The 24,304-nt window shown below is 40.8% G+C and overlaps 1 protein-coding gene across 3 annotated transcripts in view; it reads left to right on the top strand.

Annotated features, from left to right (window-relative positions):
• Positions 1-24,304, top strand: part of tfcp2 (transcription factor CP2) — a 142,998-nt gene that overhangs the window by 66,061 nt on the left and 52,633 nt on the right. For all 3 annotated transcript variants that reach the window (XM_063037667.1, XM_063037668.1, XM_063037666.1), the window contains 4 exons: positions 3,518-3,583; positions 5,525-5,618; positions 16,664-16,754; positions 20,480-20,589. In XM_063037667.1, coding sequence (XP_062893737.1) covers positions 3,518-3,583; positions 5,525-5,618; positions 16,664-16,754; positions 20,480-20,589 — 361 coding nt within the window. The remainder of the gene's footprint in view (positions 1-3,517; positions 3,584-5,524; positions 5,619-16,663; positions 16,755-20,479; positions 20,590-24,304) is intronic.

Raw genomic sequence — 24,304 nt, 5'->3', positions numbered from 1 at the left:
ATTGGTTTTGCCTCCCAGTTGCATCAAAGAATAGTTATTATTGATCAGCCTTGATTTCAGTATGCCAATCAACACAAATTGATTAAGGAACTAAGTGAGATAGGAAGGAAATGGACAGTTGATGTTTTAGGTCAAGGCCCTTCTTCAGAACTGGAAAGAGAAAGAAAAAAATAATTCCTACTTCTCTCACCACCCCCCCCCCCCCACCCCTTTATACTGGTTAAATTCCCTCTTTCTTTCCAGGCCTGGAAAAAAGGTCTCAACACATCTGTTAGGGAATATTCTGAAGATATGGAATTATACAAATATAGCACATATTAATTCAAACAAGAGCCAGTCTTCAGTTCTAAATATAAATTGCAAACAGTAATCAGGTTGGAGTTAAGAGAACAGCTTTGCAACCACCCCAAACCCTCCTGTACATCACTCACAGGAACTGAGAGATTTGTCAGATTATTCAGACAATCTTCTGTCATGGCATGGAAGGTGAACTGTTGCCTGTGAACCTGAAATAAAGTTGCCTTGTCACTGCCCCCTTCCCTCAGAGTAACTACTGATAGCCATGTCTGATAGTTTCAGTTATCAGAAATTGAATGGGCGAAGATAGGATGAGATGGGTCAGCAGGGAAGGAGGCAACAAGAAAAGTGTCATGAATGTCAAAGCTGTATTTTAAAGAAATCAAGAAGACAAATGTGTCCAAGAAGAAGATGTGATCATATGCCTGGAATTAGGAATAATAATGTAGAAGAATATCCACACTGAAACATGGTAGTTTAGTAATTGGAGAGGGGTTCTAAAATGAAGGACATTTTAGCTGCCCTACTTAATTAGATCCTCAACGTTTAGTTTTCCTGAGACAAATTTCTTTTAGGAAATACTACGGAGTTGTGGAATAATGTGAATACAGCAGATATTAATTCAAACAAGAACCAGTCTTCAGTTCTAAATGTAAATTGCAAGCAGCAATCAGTTTGAAGTTAAGAAAATAGCTGTGCAAACTGCACAGTGTTCAGAGCACAGGCTGCTGACCCATAGCAGAGGGCTGGCTGTTTAAGAAATGTGGTTTGTGAAGTGACCATGAGATGTTCTTGTATGCATCAGCCAGTCGTAAGACAATGAGGTTATGTTAATCGAATATGGACTAATTTATTTTGCACCACTGTGACCAAGTCCAAAGAAGCTGGCAGACCAGAATGATGATATCACTTTGCACATTAAGCATGGATAACAGATGTAGCTGATCAATCAGTAGTTTCCAGGGGAATGCCTGCTTGCTGTGATGAGTAAAGTCCTTTATATCACCAGCTTCAGTGTCTCTCCAGCGACTTAGATCACAGTCACAACAGTATTGACTTTCCATCAGCCTTCATGGATGTTGCCTAACCCACAGAGTTCCTCAAACATCTGCAGTCTTGTGTCTTCATTATGCCGAGTAGTGGTTTGTACTGAAGTATGTTGTTCATGCCTCTTAGAATGTAACTGAGTTCAGTTGGTCTTCTATGCTGGTGGTATTTCTTTGGTTTTGGAAGGGGGGGATTTACAGGAGGCTTGGCCAGTCAAACAAACCTTCAACCTAAGTTGGAACTCTGCTGTTGAAAGGGTATATTGGAACAACTTATATTATTAATGTGTACAAAATGCAAGCTGTTACATAACAAATAATCTGTAAGGGGTGGGTGGGGGGTGAGGCCTGCTTCTGTCCCCATTCCATGCTTTCCAGTGGATCAGATGAGAGCTTATCCTGAAATATATTGCCCCAGAACAACCTTGGAAATCAAGTTAAATCAACATGCGGCACTTCTGTTGATAATACAACAATCAGTTATATTAATGGGACCAGAGATACCCCTGAAAATCCATGATGTAATTGGTTGAAGCATTGACAAGCAGAGAATTGCTCTCTGCTTGTAAAATGTGTAGAGTTATCACATTAAAAAATCGAGTTGTATCTGTGCATGCACTTAGGTATCTTTGAATTTGGGCTTTAGTTCTTTGGACATTTTGGAAAAGGATGTAGCACTTTGTAGAAAGATTCAATTGTTGGCGGATCCTTAGTTGCTTGGTTTGGAAACTTTAAACATGATAGTTACTAGTTTTTAAGATCCTCATTTAACCAAAGAAAACTATCTGGTCAGCTTATTCACACTATTATGCAATGCCAGTAGGCATTGAATGCAGAAGCACAGTATAATTCATATTTTAGGAAATCTACTCTAATCCTGTACTTCCAGTTCTCTGTTATGGTGGAGGAATCCAACTTTACGCTTCAACTTTTCATCTTACAATCAAATAAGTTCTCTTAATTTATTCTTAAGTCAGTAGGTTGTGTTATGCTTTTCTGTAGGATCTTGCATTCCAACTCAATAGTGTATTCTTGGGGTTGTACAACATTGTATTTTAATCTGTTAAACTACGCCACTTGTCTGCCAGTTGAAGTAAAAGCCTCTAGTTCAATTGAAAACATGAAGTTATCCCAACTTTATATTCATTTCTTTTTGTAGATGTTTTAAGTGCAAAATGGCTGTAGCATTTGCCTGTAGATCAGAAGCGCATTGAGATGCAATATGTCTATAAATGCAAATCTCCAAATAAAAGTCCTGATATTTTGAAGCAATGATGAGTGCCATGCTTTAGTTCATTTGAAAGAATGCTGGTACTTTTGTACATTTTATTTTTCTACAATTATCAGGGTTGCTTTGTGGTGGCAATCTTGTACCTCAATCTGTTAGGTGTAGATTGAAGTCCCATTCTAAACTTTGGAGCACATGATATGGACTAATATTTTCAGTGCAGCACTGTTTTTCATCTCGGAAGTTAAACTGCAATCCTAGAACTGGATATAAATGATGTTGTAATACAGCCTGAAGTGAAGTAAGGTGCACTAGTGACCTGGCTAACACCATCAAAACAGTCTGGAGATTTATTGCATTTGCTGCGTGTGGAAGCTTGCTGAGCGCAAATTTGCTGCTGCGTTTGCCTATCTAACCACATTTCTAAAGCAATTTATTGGCTGTGAAAAGCTTTCAAATGTCCCAAGGACATGCACGGTATTACATCAATTACAAATTCATTTCTTTCTATCTATCCCTAGCCTGATAAGAATATAGTCCCAATCCAGTGGCTCTAACTCCTGCATTGTTTCCCTTTGAATACCAAAAAAAAATTTCATTTGAACCAATAATTATTGGTATCTTGTCTATAGTTATTGTTGTCAATCTGGTTATTCACCCATTTGTGTACCACCAATAATTTGTAATGTCAGGGACAGTTGAATTCTAAATTTTTGTTTAACATTATCATAATAGATATTAGGTTTTTCTAAAAATTCACTTTTGACTTCATGCTTCTGTACAATTACATTTAATAAGTTTATTGGACTTTCACTAGATTTGATAAGTGATTTTTCCCCAAAGTGTACACAATGGAAACCGTGCGAGTAGGTGTACATGCAGTGAAAGTGAAAGTATATTTCTTTCAGATTTTTCCAGAACTTCACAAGTAACTTTTTCTCATCAGACATTAGGATCCTTTCGAAAGTGGGTTTGTCGAGAACTGTCAGTGTCTCCCGTCTCTGAAAATCAGGTAGGCTTTCATTGTCTGATGTTGCCATTATTATCTTGTACCTGAAAAATGTTTTGTTAAAAGCCTACAAGTACTACTATAAACAGTAAAAAAAAAAATTCCTCCTCCTTCTCTCTTCCTCTGTTCCCCACTCTGGCCTTTTACCTCTTCTCACCTCTCTATCACTTCCCCTGGGGTCGCCTCTTCCTTCTCTTTCTCCTATGGTCCACTCTCCTCTCCTATCAGATCCCTTCTTCTCCGGCCCTTTACCTTTCCCACCCACCTGGCTTCACCTATCACCTTCCAGCCTCTTCCCCTCTCCCCACTTTTTTATTCTGGCATCTCTCCTCTTCCTTTTCAGTCCTGACGAAGGGTCTCGGCATGAAACATCGACTGTTTGTTCATTCCTATAGATGGTGCCTGACCTACTGAGATCCTCTGGCATTTTGTGTGTGTTGCTTTGGATTTCCAGCATCTGCAGATTTTCTCGTGTTTGTGATTTGCTGCTATAAACCTGGGATAAATCATAAATCCTTCTGATTTCCCATAAAAAAAGAGAAAATTAACAAAATTAACCATAATTGTCATTTAGTTTCAGGACAGTAGGGCAAATTGTAATCCAATTTTATAAAATATAGATATAGAAAAGTGCTCAAGTGCTTTTCCTTACAGGAATAATGCTCATTTATGGAGATGTATTTTATATTGTGATTTTACTTGCCATAAAAACATGATTTCCTTCTTGGGCAGCTTATTTCCCACAGATCTTGATAAACAAACTCCTACTCCTCAGTCTAAATACACCAATGTGCAACTAGGCTTTGGACTTCTTAACAAACAGACCTCAAGATAGTCAGGATGCACAACCTCCCTTCCCTCCCCATCATTCTTAACCTTGGTGCCTCCCTGGAGCTGTGAGCTGAGCCCATTGTTGTACACTCTGTTCACGCACGACTGCATGGCCACACGCTCAAGTAATCATGTTGTCAAGTAGGCACCAGCCTATCAGCTATCGACATATATACTGAAAGGTGCCAGAAAAGGGCCAGCAATATCATGAAGCATCTCACCCACCCTACTCATGGACAGTTTGTCCTACTGCTGTCTGGGAGGATGCTACATTGCATCCATGCCAGGACCATCGGATCAAAAACAGTTACTTTCCCCAAGCAGTAAGGCTGATTAACACCTCCCCCCACTAACTCACCCCCCCATATCCTCAACCACCACTACTTTATCATTTCCTATCAGAGTCACTTTATGTACAGACACTCCAGTACCTATCATCACTTTATAAACATAAACTGAATCTATGCATAAAAATAAAGGCATCCGTTAGTCTTGCGAGACCATAGATCTGCGCCTGGAAAGTCTTCACTCTCCAGGGCGCAGGCCTGGGCAAGGTTGTATGGAAGACCAGCAGTTGCCCATGCTGCAAGTCTCCCCTCTCCACGACACCAATGTTGTCCAAGGGAAGGGCATTAGGACCCATACTGCTTGGCACCGGTGTCATCGCAGAGCAACGTGTGGTTAAATGTCTTGCTCAAGGACACAACACGTTCCCTCAGCTGGGGCTCGAACTCACGACCTTCAGGTAGCTAGCCCAATGCCTTAATCACTTGGCCACGTGCCCATAAAATCTAGGCATATAAGCTATCTTAAGTATTTATATTTATTGTGTTTTTTTATTATTGTGTTCTTTGTCTTATTGTGTTTTTTTATGTGCTGCATTGGATCTGGAGTAACAATTATTTTGTTCCCCTTTACACTTGTGTACTGGAAACGACATTAAACAATCTTGAATCTTACTGAATGACTCCTCTTGCGGCTGAGGAAAGTCCATATCCATTAATACGTGGGACTGAACAACAGTAGTGACATCTTATGTCCTCTTAGGCCAGCATATCTGTACATTTCAGGGCAATATGGCCAAGAAGTGACTTGCTACTTTTGTTTTTGCAGAATCTGTTGGCAACAGCCACTCCACAGGATGCTCAGCAGTGGTTGCACAGAAATCGATTTTCTCCATACTGCAGGCTCTTCGCAAACTTCTCTGGTACCTTTTGCTTATTAACTATTTTGGATGGAAATTTGTCAAAGTTACCTGGATGCTGGAATGGATTGGAACTCAATTATTTTCTATTTCTAGGACCTACTGTAGGTTTGAATTCAATGGGACCAGATGGATTAAGTATCGACATCCTGTTGTACTTCATGGTATTTCACTATGTTGGTATCTTCTGTTAAATTCTTTGTGGCGTCATGTCCACAATGCACAATTTCTAATTTGTAATGTGACATTTAATTGAAAACTTCAGTGAGATTTCAGCAGGATGGGAAATGTACTTTTCACTTTAATGGGGGTTCTTTGCTGAGATGAAGGCAAAGTTTATGTGGGCGAAGCACAATGCTTTATCAGCTCTTGTGTTTTTTTTCCCCTCTTTAAATTGAACAGCCCAGATGAAGCATTCTGATAAACATGATGCCACCTTGTTTGACCTGGGAGGAGAGAAATAAACTAATAGACTTGAAGTAGTTATTAACTTGACACTAAACATTTTAAAACTATATTTTTGAATAGGAAGGCAAAATAAATGAAGGGGGAGGAAAGGAATTTCAGCTTTGGTGTTCAGTGGATTTTAATTGTTTTTGATTCTGAGATAGTAATCCAGAAAGGAGGCAGTGCTAGCAGCACAGTATCTTTGGAGAACAGAGGGAGTAAGAAGAATGTTTAGAACAGCACTAACTCCCAGAATTCATAGTCAAACAACAGAGAAATACCCTTTGGCCTACAAACTCTACAACAGCCATCGAACGTCCATGTATTTACGCTAAAGGCTGAGATGGGGAGATGGCTAAAGTAAGCTTCTGATAAGTTTCTTTCTCTTTTTCTCTTTCTCCCCTCTCTTTCCTCTCCTTTCTCTCACTCCCTCCTTCTTTCTCCCTCCTTCGTTCTCTCTCCCTCCCTCTTTCTCTCCCCCCCCTTGCACTCTTCCTCCCCCCTTTCACTCTCCCTCCCCCTCTTTTGCTCTCCCCCCCTTCGCTCTCTCACCCCCCTTTCGCACTCTCACCCCCCTTTTGCTCTCTCCCCATTTCGCTCTCCCCCCTTTTGCTCTCCCCTTTTCGCTCTCCCTACCCCCCTTTCGCTCTCCCTACCCCCCTTTCACTCCCTCTCCCTCCCTTTCGCGCACTCTCCCCCCTTTCACACTCCCTCCCCCTTTGCGCTCTCTCCCCCTTCGCTCTCTCTCCCCCTTTCGCTTTCCATCCCACTCTTTCGCTCTCTCTCTCCCCCTCTTTCTCCCCCCTCTCTCCCCCCTCTCTCCCCCCTCCCCCCTCTCTCCCCCTCCCCTCCTCTCTCCCCCTCCCCTCCTCTCTCCTCCCTCTCTCCCCCCTCCCCTCCTCTCTCCTCTCTCTCTCTCTCTCTCTCTCTCTCTCTCTCTCTCTCTCTCTCTCTCTCTCTCTCCCCCCTCCCCATGCAAGTAAGGAGGCATGGAATCCAAGGGGTCCTTGCTTTGTGGAGCCAGAACTGGCTTGCCCACAAAAGGCAAAGAGTGGTTGTAGACAGGTCATATTCTGCATGGAGGTCAGTGACCAGTGGTGTGCCTCAGGGATCTGGGACCCCTTCTCTTCGTGATTTTTATAAATGACCTGGATGAGGAAGTGGAGGGATGGGTTCGTAAATTTGCTGATGACACAAAGGTTGGGGGTGTTATGGATAGTGTAGAGGGCTGTCAGAGGTTATAGCGGGACAGCAATAGGATGCAAAACTGGGCTGAGAAGTGGCAGATGGAATTCAACCCAGATAAGTGTGAGGTGGTCCATTTTGTTTGGTCAATCAAATGTGATGGCAGAATATACAAGTGTTTGTAGTATTAATGGTAAGACTCTTGGCAGTGTGGAGGATCAGAGGGATCTTGGGGTCCGAGTCCATAGGACACTCACAGCTGCTGCGCAGGTTGACTGTGTGGTTGAGAAGGCATACAGTGTATTGGCCTTCATCAATCATGGGATTGAGTTGAGGAGCCAAGAGGTAATGTTGCAGCTATATAGGACTCTGGTCAGACCCCACTTGGAGTGCTGTGCCTCTGGTCGCCTCACTAAAGGAAGGATGTGGAAACTATAGAAAGGGTGCAGAGGACATTTACTAGGATGTTGCCTGGATTGGGGAGCATGCCTTATGAAAATAGGTTGAGTGAACTCGGCCTTTTTCCTTGGAGCCATGGAGGATGATGAGAGGCATTGATCATTAGTCAGAGTCTTTTTCCTAGGGCTGAAATGGCTAGTACAAGAGGGCACAGTTTTAAGATGCTTGGAAGTAGGTACAGAGGAGATGTCAGGGGTAAGTTTTTTTTTAAGCAGAGAGTGGTGAGTGCGTGGAATGGGCTGCCAGCAATGGTGGTGGAGGTGGATACGATAGGGTCTTTTAAGAGACTCCTGGATAGGTACATGGAGCTTAGAAAAATAGAGGGCGAAGGGTAACCCTAGGTAATTTCTAAAATAAGTACATGTTCAGCACAGCATTGTGGGCTGAAGGGCCTGTATTGTGCTGTACATTTTCTATGTTTCTCTCTCTCTCCCTCTTTCTGTCTCTCCCTCTCCCTCTCTCCCTCATTCTCTGTCTCCCTCTTTCTCTCCCTCCCTCCCTCCCTCCCTCTCTCTCTCCCTCTCCCCCTCTCTCCCCCCTCCCCCTCTCTCTCTCCCCCTCCCCCTCTCTCTCTCCCCCCCTCTCCCCTCTCTCTCTCTCTCTCCCTCCCTCTTTCTTTTTCCCTAAATATGATCTAAAATGTGATCTAAAAGTAAAACATAAGTCCTAAAACTAGATAAAGAGATCCTAATTAAATAACACAAAAATGTTATACTTCTTCACTTATTTATTGAGAAAAATGATCCAATATTACATATATTTTTCTGAAAAAGTATGTGAACATCTGGGTTAATGTTTTCTACAAAAGCTATTTGGGGTCAGGTATCATTTTTCTCTAAGTAAATGAACAAGTGTAATGTTTTTGTGTTATTTATTTAATTGGGTTCTCTTTATCCAGTTTTAGGACTTGCAAGAAGATCTGATCACACTTTAGGTCATATTTATGCAGAAATAGAGAAAATTCTACAGAGTTCACAAACTTACTAGCACCACTGTAAATCTAAGGTGCAGGACACAGGTAACTGGGTGACTGTCAGGAAAGGGAAAAGGGATAGGCAGCCTGTGCAGGGCAACCATGTGGCTATTCCCTTAAATAAGAAGTGTATTATTTTGGATACTGTTGGAGTGGGAGGACTTCACACACGAAAGCCAGAGGACTCGGGTCTCTGGCACTGATTCTGTCTTTCTGACTCAAGGGAAGGGGAGAAGAGGTGACCAGTAGTGATACGGAATTAATTGGTTAGGGAAACAGATGGAGGAGGTTCTGTGGATGAGAAGATTCATGGATGGTATATTGCCTCCCAGGTGCCTTATATTCTCTTAGGTCAGTATATCCGTGCATACATTTCAGGGCAATATATCCAAGTGGTTACCAGGAAAGTAGATGAAGGAAAGGCAGTGGATGTTGTTTACATGGACTTTAGTAAGACCTTCGACAAAGTTCCACATGGGTGGCTAGTCCAGAAGGTTCAGTCACTCGGCATTCAGGATGAAATATTAAATTAGATGCAACATTGGCTTAGCAGAGAACCCAGAGAATGGTGGTAAATGGTTGCCTCTCTGACTGGAGGCCTGTGACTAATGGTGTGTCACAGGGGTCGGTGCTGGGTCTGTTGTTGTTTGCCATCTATATTAGTGATTTGGATGATAATGTGGTAAACTGGTTCAGGAAATTTGCAAATGACATCAAGATTGGGGGCATCGTGGACAGCAAGGAAGGCTATCAAAGTTTGCAGTGGGATCTGGACCAGCTGGAAAACTGGACTGAAAAGTAGCAGATGGAATTTAATAAAGACAAGTGTGAGCTGTTGCAATTTGAAAGGACAATCCAGGGTAGGTCTTACACAGTGAGTGATAGGACACTGAGAACTGTGGTAGAACAAAGAAATCTGGGTATTCAGGTACACACTTGTTGAGAGTGGTGTCACAGGTAGATAGGGTCGTAAAGAAAGCTTTTAGCAGATTGGCCTTCATAAAGAAGAATATTGAGTACAGGAGTTAGGATGTTATGTTGAAGTTCTATATGATGTTGGTGAAGCCAGTTTTGAAGTATTGTCTGTAGTTTTGCCCACCTGCCTACAATAAGATTGAAAGAGCGCTGTGGCTTGAAGATCTGAGTTATAGGGTTCGGACTTTATTCCCTGCAGCCCAGGAGAATGAGGGGAGATTGATAGAGGTATACAAAATTATGAGGGGTATGGATAGGGTAAATGTCAGCAAGCTTTTTTCACTGAGATTGGGTGAATATTAGAATTTACTGGTCACAGAGTAAGGATGAAAGGTGAAATATTTAAAGGGAACCTGAGGGAGAACTTCTTCACGCAGAGGATGGTGAAAGTGTGGAACAAGCTGCCAGCAGAAGTGATGGATGCATGTTTGATTTCAACATTTAAGAGAAGTTTGGATAAGTACATAGATGGGAAGGGTATGGAGGGCTATGGTCCAGGTGCAGCTCGGTGGGACTAGGAAGAATAACAGTTCAGCATGAACTAAATGGGCTGAAGTGCTTGTTTCTGTGCTGTTGTGCACTGTGACTCTAATGGATAGCTGTATGTGTGGAAAGAAGAATTGCATTAGAGAACTAGGTAAAGCACTGTGATGTTCTCTTAAATGTGGCAAAAAAAACTGCAAAACATTAAAGTTGAAATATGCATAGTTTTTTTTCATGAAGTGGAGAGAGAAGACCATAATACTCAAAAGACCAAAAAAAAGTTAGTTTGGAATCTTGAATACTGTGTACAGTTTTAGTAATTTTATTATAGTAAATAATCTGAAAGTGCAGAATAATGTACACAAATAATACTAGAACTGCATACTGTGTATACACCAAAATGAAAACAGAGGATGCTAGAAAAACTTGAGTCAAGCAACATTTATGCAAAGGAAAACATCAGATTGACGGCAAGTTGTGAATGTAAACTCTGCTTCTCTCTCCGTCTATGTGACCTGACCTCCTTGGATAATTATCTGTTTCTATTTCACTTCTCCAGCATCTGCAGTGTTTTGCTTTTGATTGTGATATTTTTCTTAAAAGGAAAGTTTGAGCAAGCTCTTTTCTCTAAAATTAGAAGGCTGAAGTTTGGCATGATAGAGGTCTTTGAAATAGTGAAGGTGCTTTCCAAGGTAGACATAGGGAAAGATATTTCCACATGGTTGGAATCCCAAACTTAAATGCCAACTTAATAGAAGGTACTGGATTTTGTTAGCTAGAAATTCAAGGGAATGGACTTAATAGACAGCTATTTCAAAATTAGGGTTAATGGCCACAAGGAGCCTGGTGTATCCTATGAGTCTAGAAGAAACTTATTCAAAGTGGTTAGAACAGGTGTTCCCAAACTTTTTTTTATGCCATGGACCAATACCATTAAGCAAAGGGTCTGTTTGGTTAGAATGTGGAATTATCTCATGGAATATCAGGTGAAAAGCATAATGAAGTTGGAGGGAAGGCAAGATAGCCTAATTCTTTTTTTCCCCATATATGTCTATTTGATGGGGCTCGATGAGATGACTTGGCGAAACATAAACAGCAACATAGGCCTGTTGAGTCAATGGCTTATGTGTGTTGTACATTGTGAAAAGTTTTATTATATTCACGAAAAACTGTACAGAGTCCAGTAGCAACAATCTACTCCAAAGTCATTTGGTCACCAGTCAATCCTGTCTGCTTGTCTGGCTTTGTTATAACTTGACTGAATCTGGAGGTTGTGGATGTTACCAACTTCAGCATTTAACCTTGGTTTGGTGCAGGCTGTCCCCAGATTATGAACATCCTTTAGGGGAATGCGCTCCCATAATATTATTAAATTCTAAAGTCTGATGTGTATACATATTTTCATTCCTACAAATGGCAGAACTTTTCCTCTCTCTCTCTTCACTTTTAATAATTATTCTTTCTTATCTATCTTGGGTGCTTTTGATGACATTCATACATTACCGTGGAGGTATGGTTACTGTATTGAGTGATTTTTGTCTATTTATACTTAAGGACAAAGTCAACTTATGGGTACCTGCGAGAATGGAATCCATTTGTTACTTGAGCACGGCCTATTCTCTAATGTAGTGCCAATGGATGTTACATTGTATGGAAGTCCTTTTGCAGAGAGATGTTAAAATGAGGTACCTATACAGATGAAGCAACATACATCAAAGTTGCTGGTGAACGCAGCAGGCCAGGCAGCATCTATAGGAAGAGGCGCAGTCGACGTTTCAGGCCGAGACCCTTCGTCAGGACTAACTACTCTTCCTTCAGTTAGTCCTGACGAAGGGTCTCGGCCTGAAACGTCGACTGCGCCTCTTCCTATAGATGCTGCCTGGCCTGCTGCGTTCACCAGCAACTTTGATGTATGTTGCTTGAATTTCCAGCATCTGCAGAATTCCTGTTGTTTACCTATACAGATGGATGGGGAAGCTGCTATTGTAGCATTAAAAGGGCAGGAAACAGTTGGCTGTTCTGGCCACAACTCCTTCACCAACCAACAGTGTATTAAACCTATTTTCTCAATCATTTTTGTCTTGTGGCACCTTACTGTGTGCAATTTTGCTGGTGTATTTGCTTACAAATAGTGACTGCTCAACATAAATTCCATTTCTTTCCTTCTTGGTTAGAAAATTTTGAAAATGTGTTGCCAAGGATCATCAAGCAAGATGTTCAGAGAATTTAGCAATGAATTTTCATATATAATGTCTGAGTGATCTTTCTATATTTTAAAAAAAACGTGCTTGTGCATTTTGTCCAATTACTTTTGGTCAGTTTGACCACTCTGTCTTGAGCAAATTGTAGATTCAACTACCAGTTTATGGACATGAGTACATAATCTAGCTTGATAATTCAGTGGTGTATTAAAGTGATGAGGTACATTGCCATATCAGTTGGGTTTCATTGCAGTGTGTGCTTCTGGCTATTAAGTGGGATGGAGATGGCGTTTTGTCATTTTGTTGCAATATGAAGTGATCACAGGCAATACAATGTTAAGTGAGGCTTTGTCTTCCAGCTTGGGTGAGAAAGTCCTATGGCACTTTTCATGAGGGGTTTCTCCCAGTGTCCTGAATATCTGACAACTGGGCATCACAGGAGGGAGAAAAGTGATTACAGGTTTACCCAGCCATCCGAAGGTAGAGCATTCCTATGAAATGGTTCATATGCCGGAATGTCGTAAAACGAAGAAGCAATTACCATTTATTTATATGGGAAAAATTTGTGAGTGTTCGCAGACCCAAAAAATAACTTACCAAATCATGCCAAATAACACATAAAACCTAACAGTAACATATAGTAAAAGCAGGAATGATATGATAAATACACAGCCTATATAAAGTAGAAATACTTCTCTACAATCATTGCCGCACTGTTCTCCGTAGCGAAAATCTCACGCAAGCGCTCTCGGCAGAAACACGGCGCAAACGCTCTTGGCAGAAATACTCTCTCCAGTAACCTTTAAGCTATGAAGCTGCCAAATCATACCAAATAACGCATAAAAATACACAGCCTATATAAAGTAGAAATAATGTATGTACAGTGTAGTATCACTTACTGGAATTGGGAGGACAGCACTGAGCACACTGATGATGGTGTGTTAGGCTGAGTCGTGGGAGGTTGGGGTGGCGCAGTGGACCTCAACCTCCAGGCCGCCAACCGATACCAATCCGCGAAGAATGCAGCGGTCCAGCGGTAGCCGGGACACACCCAGCACATCTTTAAGAAAAAAGCCGAAATAAACAGGCTAATTAATTAGGTGCTGCCCGGTACATAAATGTCGGCCCAGATCAGAGGCGACGCAATGGGCAATCGCCTCTGATCTGGGCCGACAATTACGTGCTGGGCGGCACCTAATTAATTAGCTTGTTTATTTTGGCTTTTTTCTTAAAGATGTGCTGGGTGCGTCCTGGCTACCGTTGCATTCTCTGCGGCAATGTATCAGTCCGCGGCCCCGGGGGTTGGGGTGGTGGGACATTGGGGTGTCATCTCATCGTCATCTGTTCCTATCAGGGCAGGCAGGTCACCTTCTATGTCTGCCTGCCTCGATGTCGAAGGTCGAGGTTCGTCGTCTGCTGTGGCTGATGTGGAAGGCTTGAGAAACGACAGTATGCTTGACTGCTTATCCTCGCGCATTTTTCTGTCATCTCATGCAGTTGCTTCACGTTCAGTTCCTGGACGACTTCACTTTCGGTCCATTTGCTACTGCATTCGGTTTCGATTGTTATCCTTTCCTCTTCCAATTGCATCAGCTCTTCATCTATCAGTTCTTGGTCATGGGATGCCAAAACCTGTTCAACGTCATCTTCGTCAACTTCCACAAGCCAAACTCACTTTGTCCTTACTTTGTTCACCACGATCGAAACGCTTAATTATGTCGTTTTATGCTAAGTGTAACACCCTTATGAGCTCTTTCAGGCTTTTCCGATACCGTAGAACTCATTTTGCTAATGGCTGCTCACAGGCACGTGTTTAAGCAATGCCGGCTAGAATGCCATTCCGGGGGAGGAGCTTGGCTGCTCGGGGCGCGCGCTGCCTTTTTCATAATAGTGAGAACACCTTCTGTTAGCGAAAACAGGTAACTAATGTAGGTCTTTCATAACAGCGAGGTTTTGTAAAGAGATCGTTTGAAAAGCAGGGGATACCTGTATCAGATTTTTCGCCTGTCTTTTGGATCTTAGATGTGCGCAAATTGTCTGTCAGATTTGTTATATACATTATTTAATGCACTTCAAGAGAGCTCTACTATTTTTTAAATACTTTTAAGCTGCTGATATGTTCATGCGCTATTAATTAATGCAAGCTCATTTACTCCATGTCCTGGATCTAACATTTCTAAGGTTTCCAGTATTATGAAACCTCAGGTGAACTAATGATAATTGAGCCACGACTTGAATTTATGCGTGTTTGTTATGCACTGTATTTTGGAATGAGTGCTGCTGAACTAAATTAGGCAGTTTGGATCACTTTGACCTCATTTGTTGCATTGCCCAAGTGAGACCTGAAACTCTTAAGACTGACGAGCACAGGCAAGTTGTCTTGGTTCATTTTTTGCTAAGTGTTGCATTTTTAGAAATGCAGTGTTTTGGATGAAACACTAGAGCAAGGCTCGGTCTATCTGTTTAGATGGATGTAAAGTATATAGTGATGCTAATGGGAAAATGGGGAACTGTTGTTACAACCAATATCCTTGCTTCAACCAGCACAATCAAAATCTCATTTGTCATTCTTCTAAATCATCTGCTGTGTGATTGTTGTGTGCAAATTGGTGGCTATATATCACTTCATAGCACTGATTGCCCTTGTTCTTTGTATCAATCCTCCCTCAGTTACAAAGTCTAATGCAGTCTGCTTTCTACAAAAAAAAGTTTCAAATTGTAGCAGTGTAATCAGTCAAAACACTGGATAATGTACCTTGACACTTCTGTTTCCTTAATTGTGTTTAATCCCAAGAAGAATGTTCCCAATACCGTGTATTTCCCTAATCAGGTTTTATTTTTTTCCCTCCAGGAGGTTACATGACTGTATTGTGTAGAGTTTAGAGGGACAGTCGTGGGGTTTATTTGATTTGGTTGTTTGACTTTTGTCGTAGAATACGTAACTTAGTAGAATAATAGTTTCAAACTCATGACCCATAAGAAGAGGAGGATGCAAGCAATACATTATGTCTAATAAATCTATGTCTTGCCTTCCTATATCTTTCTTAGTTAATAGACATACTGCCTTTTTCAATTTTTCAATTTCTCCCCCCCATCCCTCCCCACTGATCTCCCTCCTGGCACTTATCCGTGTAAGCGGAACAAGTGCTACACATGCCCTTACACTTCCTCCCTTACCACCATTCAGGGCCCCAAACAGTCCTTCCAGGTGAGGCATCACTTCACCTGTGAGTCGACTGGGGTGATATACTGCGTCCGGTGCTCCCACTGTGGCCTTTTATATATTGGTGAGACCCGACGCAGACTGGGAGACCGCTTTGCTGAACATCTACGCTCTGTCCGCCAGAGAAAGCAGGATCTCCCAGTGGCCACACATTTTAATTCCACATCCCATTCCCATTCTGACATGTCTATCCACGGCCTCCTCTACTGTAAAGATGAAGCCACACTCAGGTTGGAGGAACAACACCTTATATTCCGCCTGGGTAGCCTCCAACCTGATGGCATGAACATCGACTTCTCTAACTTCCGCTAAGGCCCCACCTCCCCCTCGTACCCCATCTGTTACTCATTTTTATGCACACATTCTTTCTCTCACTCTCCTTTTTCTCCCTCTGTCCCTCTGAATATACCTCTTGCCCATCCTCTGGGTCACCCCCCCCCTTGTCTTTCTTCCCGGACCTCCTGTCCCATGATCCTCTCGTATCCCCTTTTGCCTATCACCTGCCAGCTCTCGGCTCCATCCCTCCCCCTCCTGTCTTCTCCTATCATTTTGCATCTCCCCCTCCCCCTCCAGCTTTCAAATCCCTTACTCACTCTTCCTTCAGTTAGTCCTGACGAAGGGTCTCGGCCTGAAACGTCGACTGCACCTCTTCCTATAGATGCTGCTTGGCCTGCTGCGTTCACCAGCAACTTTGATGTATGTTGCTTGAATTTCCAGCATCTGCAGAATTCCTGTTGTTTGCCTTTTTCAATTAATCTCTTTACATGATTGAAGTGGAAATTAATAAAATGTGTTCAGAGCAAGTGAATTACCAATTTGGTAATAAAGTATCTTCAGACCTCTGGATTTTTGAGTAGAATTCTTCGATTTAGATGCAAATGTTATTCTTTCATATATAATAAAACAAAAGATCCTGCAAGTATGAAATAGGTAACAAATCTAATCCTAAAAACCCTAGCTCATGAGATGACCAAGCATGCTAATTCTGTATTTTGATTTTAATCATTCCACTCCATTAAAGCTATGACTGCAGTTGCATAGGAATTCTTCGCAAATTTTTGCTGCACTGCCAGTTTTGAGGTTCTGTTGCTTGTATCCACAGGTGGAGATCTGTTAAAGCTGACCAGGGATGACGTTATTCAGATCTGTGGCCCTGCTGATGGAATTCGACTCTTTAATGCTCTAAAAGGAAGGTAGGTTAATTCATTGTACCTTGCGGTTCACCTGTAAATTTTAGGTATTTAAATATTAGGTGAATGTGTAATTTGAAACAACTTTCACAATCTTTAGCAAGAGGAGGAAGCGAGGAATACATTGCATCTAAGAAATGTATCTGCTGCCTTTTTGTATCTGTATGTGTCCTTGGCCTAAACTACATTTCCCTTTTTTTTTAAGATGTGGCAACACAGTCACTACAATTGCAATAACAAAATCAGGTTGGGGAATATCATGGGACAGATTGAGCATAAAATTTAGCCTTTGTTTTTCAAGCGGTGAGGGCATCGTTACCCGAAAATTTTCAACCTACATGTGTAATGCATAGTAAAGCAGAGAATATCATTTCAGGCCCTGAATTCTTGAAACAACACACATCAAAGTTGCTGGTGAACGCAGCAGGCCAGGCAGCATCTCTAGGAAGAGGAACAGTCGATGTTTCTGGCCGAGACCCTTCGTCAGTTGAATTAACAGCATCTGCAGCGTTCACCAACTTTGATGTGTGTTGCTTGAATTTCCAGCATCTGCAGTGTTCACCAGCAACTTTGATGTGTGTTGCTTGAATTTCCAGCATCTGCAGAATTCCTCGTGTTTACCTGAATTCTTGAGGTTGGCTTGGAGCAGTGAGATTCTCACTTGGCTTCAATTGCTAGATCAGGACATCAATTTGTGTTTCATGTATAAATTCCAAAGGTAATTATTAACTCCAAGATGCCTTTTGTCCACAGATGCAGCTTTAGAAGGGAGATATGCTGCAAATTTAATTTTATAACAAGTTAAATACTTATTTTTTAATGTCCCAAATGTAAAGTTAGTATTTTGGATGTACCTTTGAAAAATAGTTAAACTCAATACACTTTCAGAGATGATTGATCTATGTATGTGTTACTCAAATGTTGTGTTCACTTGGAAATGAATGCAATAAGTTTCAATTAACCTTTGTCCTGACAGGCACAGGGAGAGACTGCATTAGGCAAGTCCAAATCTGTTCCATAATTGTTTCTTAGATTTCGTAAACAGGAAGGTTTAGTTCTAAGCACATCAAAAATTGTATTTTTTTTGCAACAGCAGAAAATGATTCTATACCCAATTTCTTGAGACAGTTGAAATTGTGAGCAACGGTTTGGCTATAAAACCAAATCACTACTTGTGGATCAACTATTCTATCTATCCTTTGTGATAAACTGGAAATAAACCCCAAGAAACAGAGGATTGCAGTGAATGTTAATTCACGTACTGGAGATATCAAGGTTAGATGATCCACATCACCTCTTACTCAGAGGCTGAACTACATTGTATTCTGTTTAAGTTGTTCTTTTAAATTATCTTTAACTTGTGTGTCAAATATTTCTCTATTGTTAAAACCATTGCACCTTGATGTTTAGTTGAGGCCTTTCAAAGCAGGAAATAGTCTACAGATTTAGTTAGTAAACGTATACTTTGTGCATAAAATAGACTTTGTGATTGGAATGATTGATCCCTTTTGTACCTTCTGAGATAATTGGCTAATACCAGATCACTCTCATGTTTCTTTGTATATTGGAACTAAAATTGCAGTTGATCTGATAGGTGTTAACTGATAGTGTAATGCTTCAGTTGCTCTAGTATTATTGAACTCTTAGGGTTGTAAATTTTCCTACTGCTCCCAAGTAGACTCTGAATTATGAAGTGTGTTCATTCCAGAGCTCCCTTGATTGCAGTTGTGGTTTACCACTTTGATGCTATACCTAATTTACTTTATGGGAATGATTTATTTTTAAAGAATAATGAAGCATTGTTTAGAAATAACACAATGTACTGGAGCCATCTCTTGTTTGTTTTATAGAGAAAGGAATCCAAGTTGTAAATAATCCAAGTTGTACGAATGCTGGTTTGCATTATAAAGGACAAATTTGAAAAGAAGGAACGAGAACTCACATTTCTATAACGTATATGCTGTATAATTCTAAGTGTTTTGAATCTTTGTACTTATTGAACTGCACCTACTATTCTGTGTACTTATGCAATAGTCTGCAGCAAGAAGCCACAAAATCTTTTGGATAGTGACTGGTAATGTGTTTTGTGGTGATGATTAAGGAAAATTTATAGCAGGAACACAATCCATTTCATTGGACTGATGTGGCTTCTTTTAAATGGCTCGTAATCACAAAAGGATTGAGGTATGAGTGAAGGTCAGAGGAATTGAAACTGATAAGCCTTAAAATGAGGGGTCTTACTTACTTAATGCCTCATACCCGACGCCGGCCCCTTAGGCCTGAGTAGTAGTAGTAGTACTTACTTAATTATCAGAGTACATATATGTCACCACATAAAACCCTGAGATTCATTTTCCTGCGGGCATAATCAGCAAATCTATGGAATAGTAACTATAACAGGGTCGATCAAAGATTAACTAGAGTACAGAAGACAGCAAACTGCAAATACGAATATAAATAAATAACAATAAATAATGAGGGCATGAAATAACAGGATAAAGAGTCCTTAAAGTGAGGTCATTGGTTGTGGGATCATCTCAATGGATGGGCAAGTGAGTGTAGTTATCCCCTTTTGTTCAAGAGCCTGTTGGCTGTAGGGTAGTAATTGTTCTTGAACCTGGTGGTGCAAGTCCTGAGGCTCTTGTACCTTCAACCTGATGGCAGCAGTGAGAAAAGAACATTGGCCTGGGTGGGGAAGATCTCTGATGATAGATGCTGCTTTCCTCTGACAGCTTTTCATGTAAATGTGTTCAATGCTGAGCTAGATCCACTTCTTTTTGCAGGATTTTCCATTCAAAAGCATTGGTGTTTCCATACCAGGCTGTGACACAGCCAGTCAATACACTCCACTACATATCTGTAGAATTTTGTGATGTCATGCCAAATCTCCGCAGACTCCTAAAGAAGTAGAATCACTGCTGTGCTTTCTTCGCCATTGTATTTACCTGCTGGGTCCAGGACTAAGTGGAGCAGAGGTGATTGATGACCTCCCCTCTCCATTGTCCCCTGAAGTTATTGATATGGTTGGAGTTTATCAACGCTTCTGCAGTCCATTGTATCCACTGTACAGGGGATTGGCCTATACAGTTTCACCAGAGCCCTGTGGGCTGGCCTTACCCGTTTACACCTCTCACAATGGGGACGTAGCGTTGGACTTTGAGAGGCAAAATGAGGGGTCTGGGGAGACCTTTGAGAAGTGTACAAGATACTAATTTACCCAGCAGAGGTTAACCTGCTTCAGAATAAACCACAGTGGCAGAGAAAAAACTTGCAATAACATACACCTATCTCGTTGGTCATTCCCAAGTACTTTAATTTGGAAGTGCAGCCCCTTCAACTTTGTATACCGTTTTGCATATATTAATTCACAAGCAGCAGTGAAATAATTGACCTTTTTAGAGCTGCTCTTCCTCCTACTTCACTATCCTCTACTCCCTCTAGAATTAATTGTTTTTTAAGACTAGATTTTTTTGTGAGATTTAAGAGCTGTGAAGCCAAGATGGAGTTAAGTTGCAGATCAGACATGAGTTCATGGGAAGGTTGAATAAGCTCAGCATGCAGAATGGCTTCCTCATTTATTTCATTTGGATTTAGATATGTCGATGCATTTGGGAATCTACATGCTCAAATGAATTAGTTTCTGATTTTTTTTCACTGTAAACCCTTTTTTGTTTCTGTTTGATTTGTTATACTAGAATATAATTTGTATTTCTTCCCTCTCTGTTTAGGATGGTTAGACCAAGGCTAACCATTTACGTTTGTCAGGAATCACATCAAGTCCGAGAGCAGCAGCATCAGAAGCATGAAAATGGCGATACTGTGAACAGTTCTTTCTATGGTAAATACCTTGAAGTTATCCTGTGCACCTGAAATTGATGTCACTTGCTGCACTTAATATAAACTTATTCTGCAAGTTATCTATAAATGAGAAAAATTCATCCCTCCATTCCTTCTTTCAAGCCACACTCTCCCAAACCAACCAAACATAATGGTACTCAAAAAGACAGATTTTAAAAGTTGACTGCACAGCTGCCAAATGCAAGTTCTTTGATTTATTTTTAAAACTTAACTGTATATCTTTGTGTAAGTGACAAATTGGAAAAGGGGGAGTTCTCTGCCATTTTTTGCCTTACTCCCTCAATAGAGACTCGTTTCTGACCTCCAGAATGATCCACCACACGGTTCTTAACTCAAAACACTGCTTTGAAGCTTTAGGACTAGAGCATGTTGTGTTTGTTACTATGGTGCTTGACTAATCTTGAATTTAGAATTTCACTAACTTGCCACATCTGTTCTTACCCTGCTCCCTATTATGTTTAGGAATTATCTAACGTTTGCAAGCCGAGGTGAGTTGCTCAGACTGAGAAAATGCTAATTACACAAATGCTAATTCAGCAATGGAAGGTTCTAGAGTTGGGCAGTAGAAGGAACAGCCAGCAATATGATCTGGACCAATTACTAACAATTTCCTACCCCTACCTTGAGATGGAGGTGATCTGTTGTTGGGCAGCAAGTGTTATGGAACACCCACATGTCACAAACACATTTGAAGTTCCGTTTTTAAAGCAAACTGCTGGAAGAACTCAGTGGATCAGGTCACATCTGTAAAAGGAAATAGATAATCACCTGGAACTTCACCCATGCCTAAGGAAGATGTAAAAATGTTTGTCAGGGCCCCCAGAAACCTTCTCTGCCTCCCATAGCAGCCTGTTAAACATCTCATCAAGTATAGCCACCTTTGTGTCCTGTGTGGAGTCTCACAAATGAGTCATGGCAGGAGTGTTGGAAAAATTGACCATTGGAGAATCAGAAGATTTGAAAAGAGTCTGGGCAACTGGGAGTTGTATTCTTGGAGTATTTGATAGGTGACTGAGTTTGTTGTTTTGAAGTTGCTGAGACCAGAGTAATGGAGACTGGATGACTGTTGCACTATTTTGAATCATCAGTCCTTTCCCAAACCTTTTTGGATTTGAGCCCCCTTGGCTTCCAGACCAGAACCCCAGCATCCCCTCTCCCTTTCCCACCATTACATAAAATTTATAAAGAACTTTCATTTACGATGAACAGTGAAAGAAAATGGGTGCTGTAAATCCAAAGCTGCTGCTGCTTATTATTATTATTATTCAGATCTATTCAATGCTACAGATAAAATTACTTTATTTAATTACAATTAAAAACAATTTTCATCAACAATTTTAGAGCATACATTAATAGTCCAACTATTCATTACTTTCTTGCTTGTTCACGTTTCAATGAGATGGATGGGCTTGGTGCAGTGATATCAACTTCTCAACGTCAGGCTGAATGTCACTCAGAAGAGTCCTAGATCTCCATGTTTAGTAACCTATGGTGTTTTGGTTGCTTTGAAAGAAGTTAGGCAACTGCACTGAAACTGTGTTCCACTAAATATGATGTTGCAAAGGCAATAAAGAAAATCTTGACGAATTTCCACAATGCAGATAGTGTTCAGAAATTTCTTTCTGCAATCAAAAGTCTTGATATGATTTTTTCTTAAACTTTGGCTTCAGCTCAAAGCATTTTGTAGCAAGATCTCCATCCATCCTTCCTGTTAATTCCTCATTACAAGTGTTCAGGAATAGATTTATTATCCAATCTGGAATTTAAATCAAGCGAAGATCCTAAAATCTCTCTGACAAGTCTTTATGCTGCTCACCCAGGTGGGTACAGTTTACTTGATGATCATCACCAGGTAGTCTTTCTTTCTCTTCCAATTGAGACTCAGAAATTATAAAAGGTCACGACGGCCAATGTTGCACTTAAATAGGGTTAACTTGGACAGGAAAGTGGAGACGACCTTGATAAGATTCACAACATTTCCTTGCAATTGACAATTGATTTCATTAAACTTATTTAATAATTGTGATATCATGTCTAATATTACTGAGTTGATTACTGAATGAAGCATTTGAATCTTCAAAGAATTTTATCACAGTTTCAAAAAGCGCTTAAAATCATTTCAGGCAGTTTCCTTTTGAGAGCTATCTGACTTCTGAGTGTAACAGCAAGCATTCAAACTGTTCATCATTCTCAATACAAAGTTCTCAAAATAGTCAAGAAATCAGAGCATGGGACTTGATTTTACTTATTGCTGTGATAACAGTATTTAATGATTGGTACAGCTGATTACTTCAATATTTTGAGGCAAGATGTTGTCTGTGAATTACACAGTGGTAAATATATTAGGCACGATTTTTTTCAAGAAAGTAATAACCCCACCGTGGCTTCCTGTCATTTACGGTGCCCTGTTTGTTACATGAGCAAGGATGTTGGTGAGTGAAATGTCCTTCTCCTTGAAAGATTGCTCAACAGCCCAAAATATTGACACCAGCTTTGTGTCTGTTTCTAGTTCCCTTGCAAATAACAACTCTTGAGCCATGCTTTCAACTTTTATGAAGCAAACATAACCACGAAGCAAAGATTCGTTCCCAGGCAAATTTGACTCATTCAACTACAGAGCAAATTCTGTTGTTATAAGTATGTTGCACAATGTGTCTTCCACATTCTCAGACATTTCATCTATTTATCTTTGAACAGAGTTGTCGCTGAGCAGAATCACTTTAATTAAGCAAAACCGTACTCAGAACCTCCCTTACTGCTGCCAGAATCAGTTATTCTCCAATTGTAAGGGACTTCCCAGATTTAGCAATGAGTAATGAAATGTATGAAGCATGCAAAGTCACTGGAGAGACATTGAAGCTGGTGATATAGAAGTCTTTATTCATCACAGCAAGCAGACATTCTCATGGAGACTCTCCAATTGAGTCTCACAATCTCAAAAATACATCACATATTTATACCCTTTTGACCAGGGGTCCCCAACTTTTTTGCACTGCGGACCAGTTCATTATTGACAATATTCTTGCGGACCGGCCGACCCGGGATCGGGGGGAGGTGGTAGGGTTGCCAACAGACAAGAGTAGCAGTCAAATATGTTGTGTTTACTCCGAGAAAGATTACAATGACCATGAAGCCTTGCGCATGCACCTGTGTGCACATGCGTGACTTGCGTATGCGTATACGTGCCGATTTTTTTCTTCAAATCATTTTTGGCGATTCTGTTCGGGGGGGAGTGTTAATCACGACAGAATATAGGTGATAAGTGGCTAATACACTCAATTTCGTTTCTAAAAGGGTTTATCTAACGAATTTAATATTAAACACACAGCGCATATTTTCCTCGCATGAATATAGTGATAAGTTAGTTATCAGGGGAGCTTGAAGTAAATATTGAACGATCTTCCAGTAGAAGTGGTAGAAGCAGGTTCGATATTATCATTTAACGAAATATTGGATAGCTATATGGACAGGAAAGGAATGGAGGGTTATGGGCTGAGTGCAGGTTGGTGGGACTAGGTGAGAGTAGCGTTCGGCACGGACTAGAAGGGCAGAGATGGCCTGTTTCCGTGCTGTACTTGTTATATGGTTATATAAGTCACTTATAAGTCAATAGCATCATAACATTTTAAGTAACATTTGGATATTAAACACACAGCGCATATTTTCCTTGTATGAACATATAAAATCATTGCAAC

The sequence above is a fragment of the Mobula hypostoma genome, chromosome X1, assembly GCF_963921235.1.
Source record: "Mobula hypostoma chromosome X1, sMobHyp1.1, whole genome shotgun sequence".
Taxonomy (NCBI): Eukaryota; Metazoa; Chordata; class Chondrichthyes; order Myliobatiformes; family Myliobatidae; genus Mobula; species Mobula hypostoma.
Note: the sequence above shows the minus strand (reverse complement) of the source record. Positions and strands in the feature narration are given on the sequence as shown.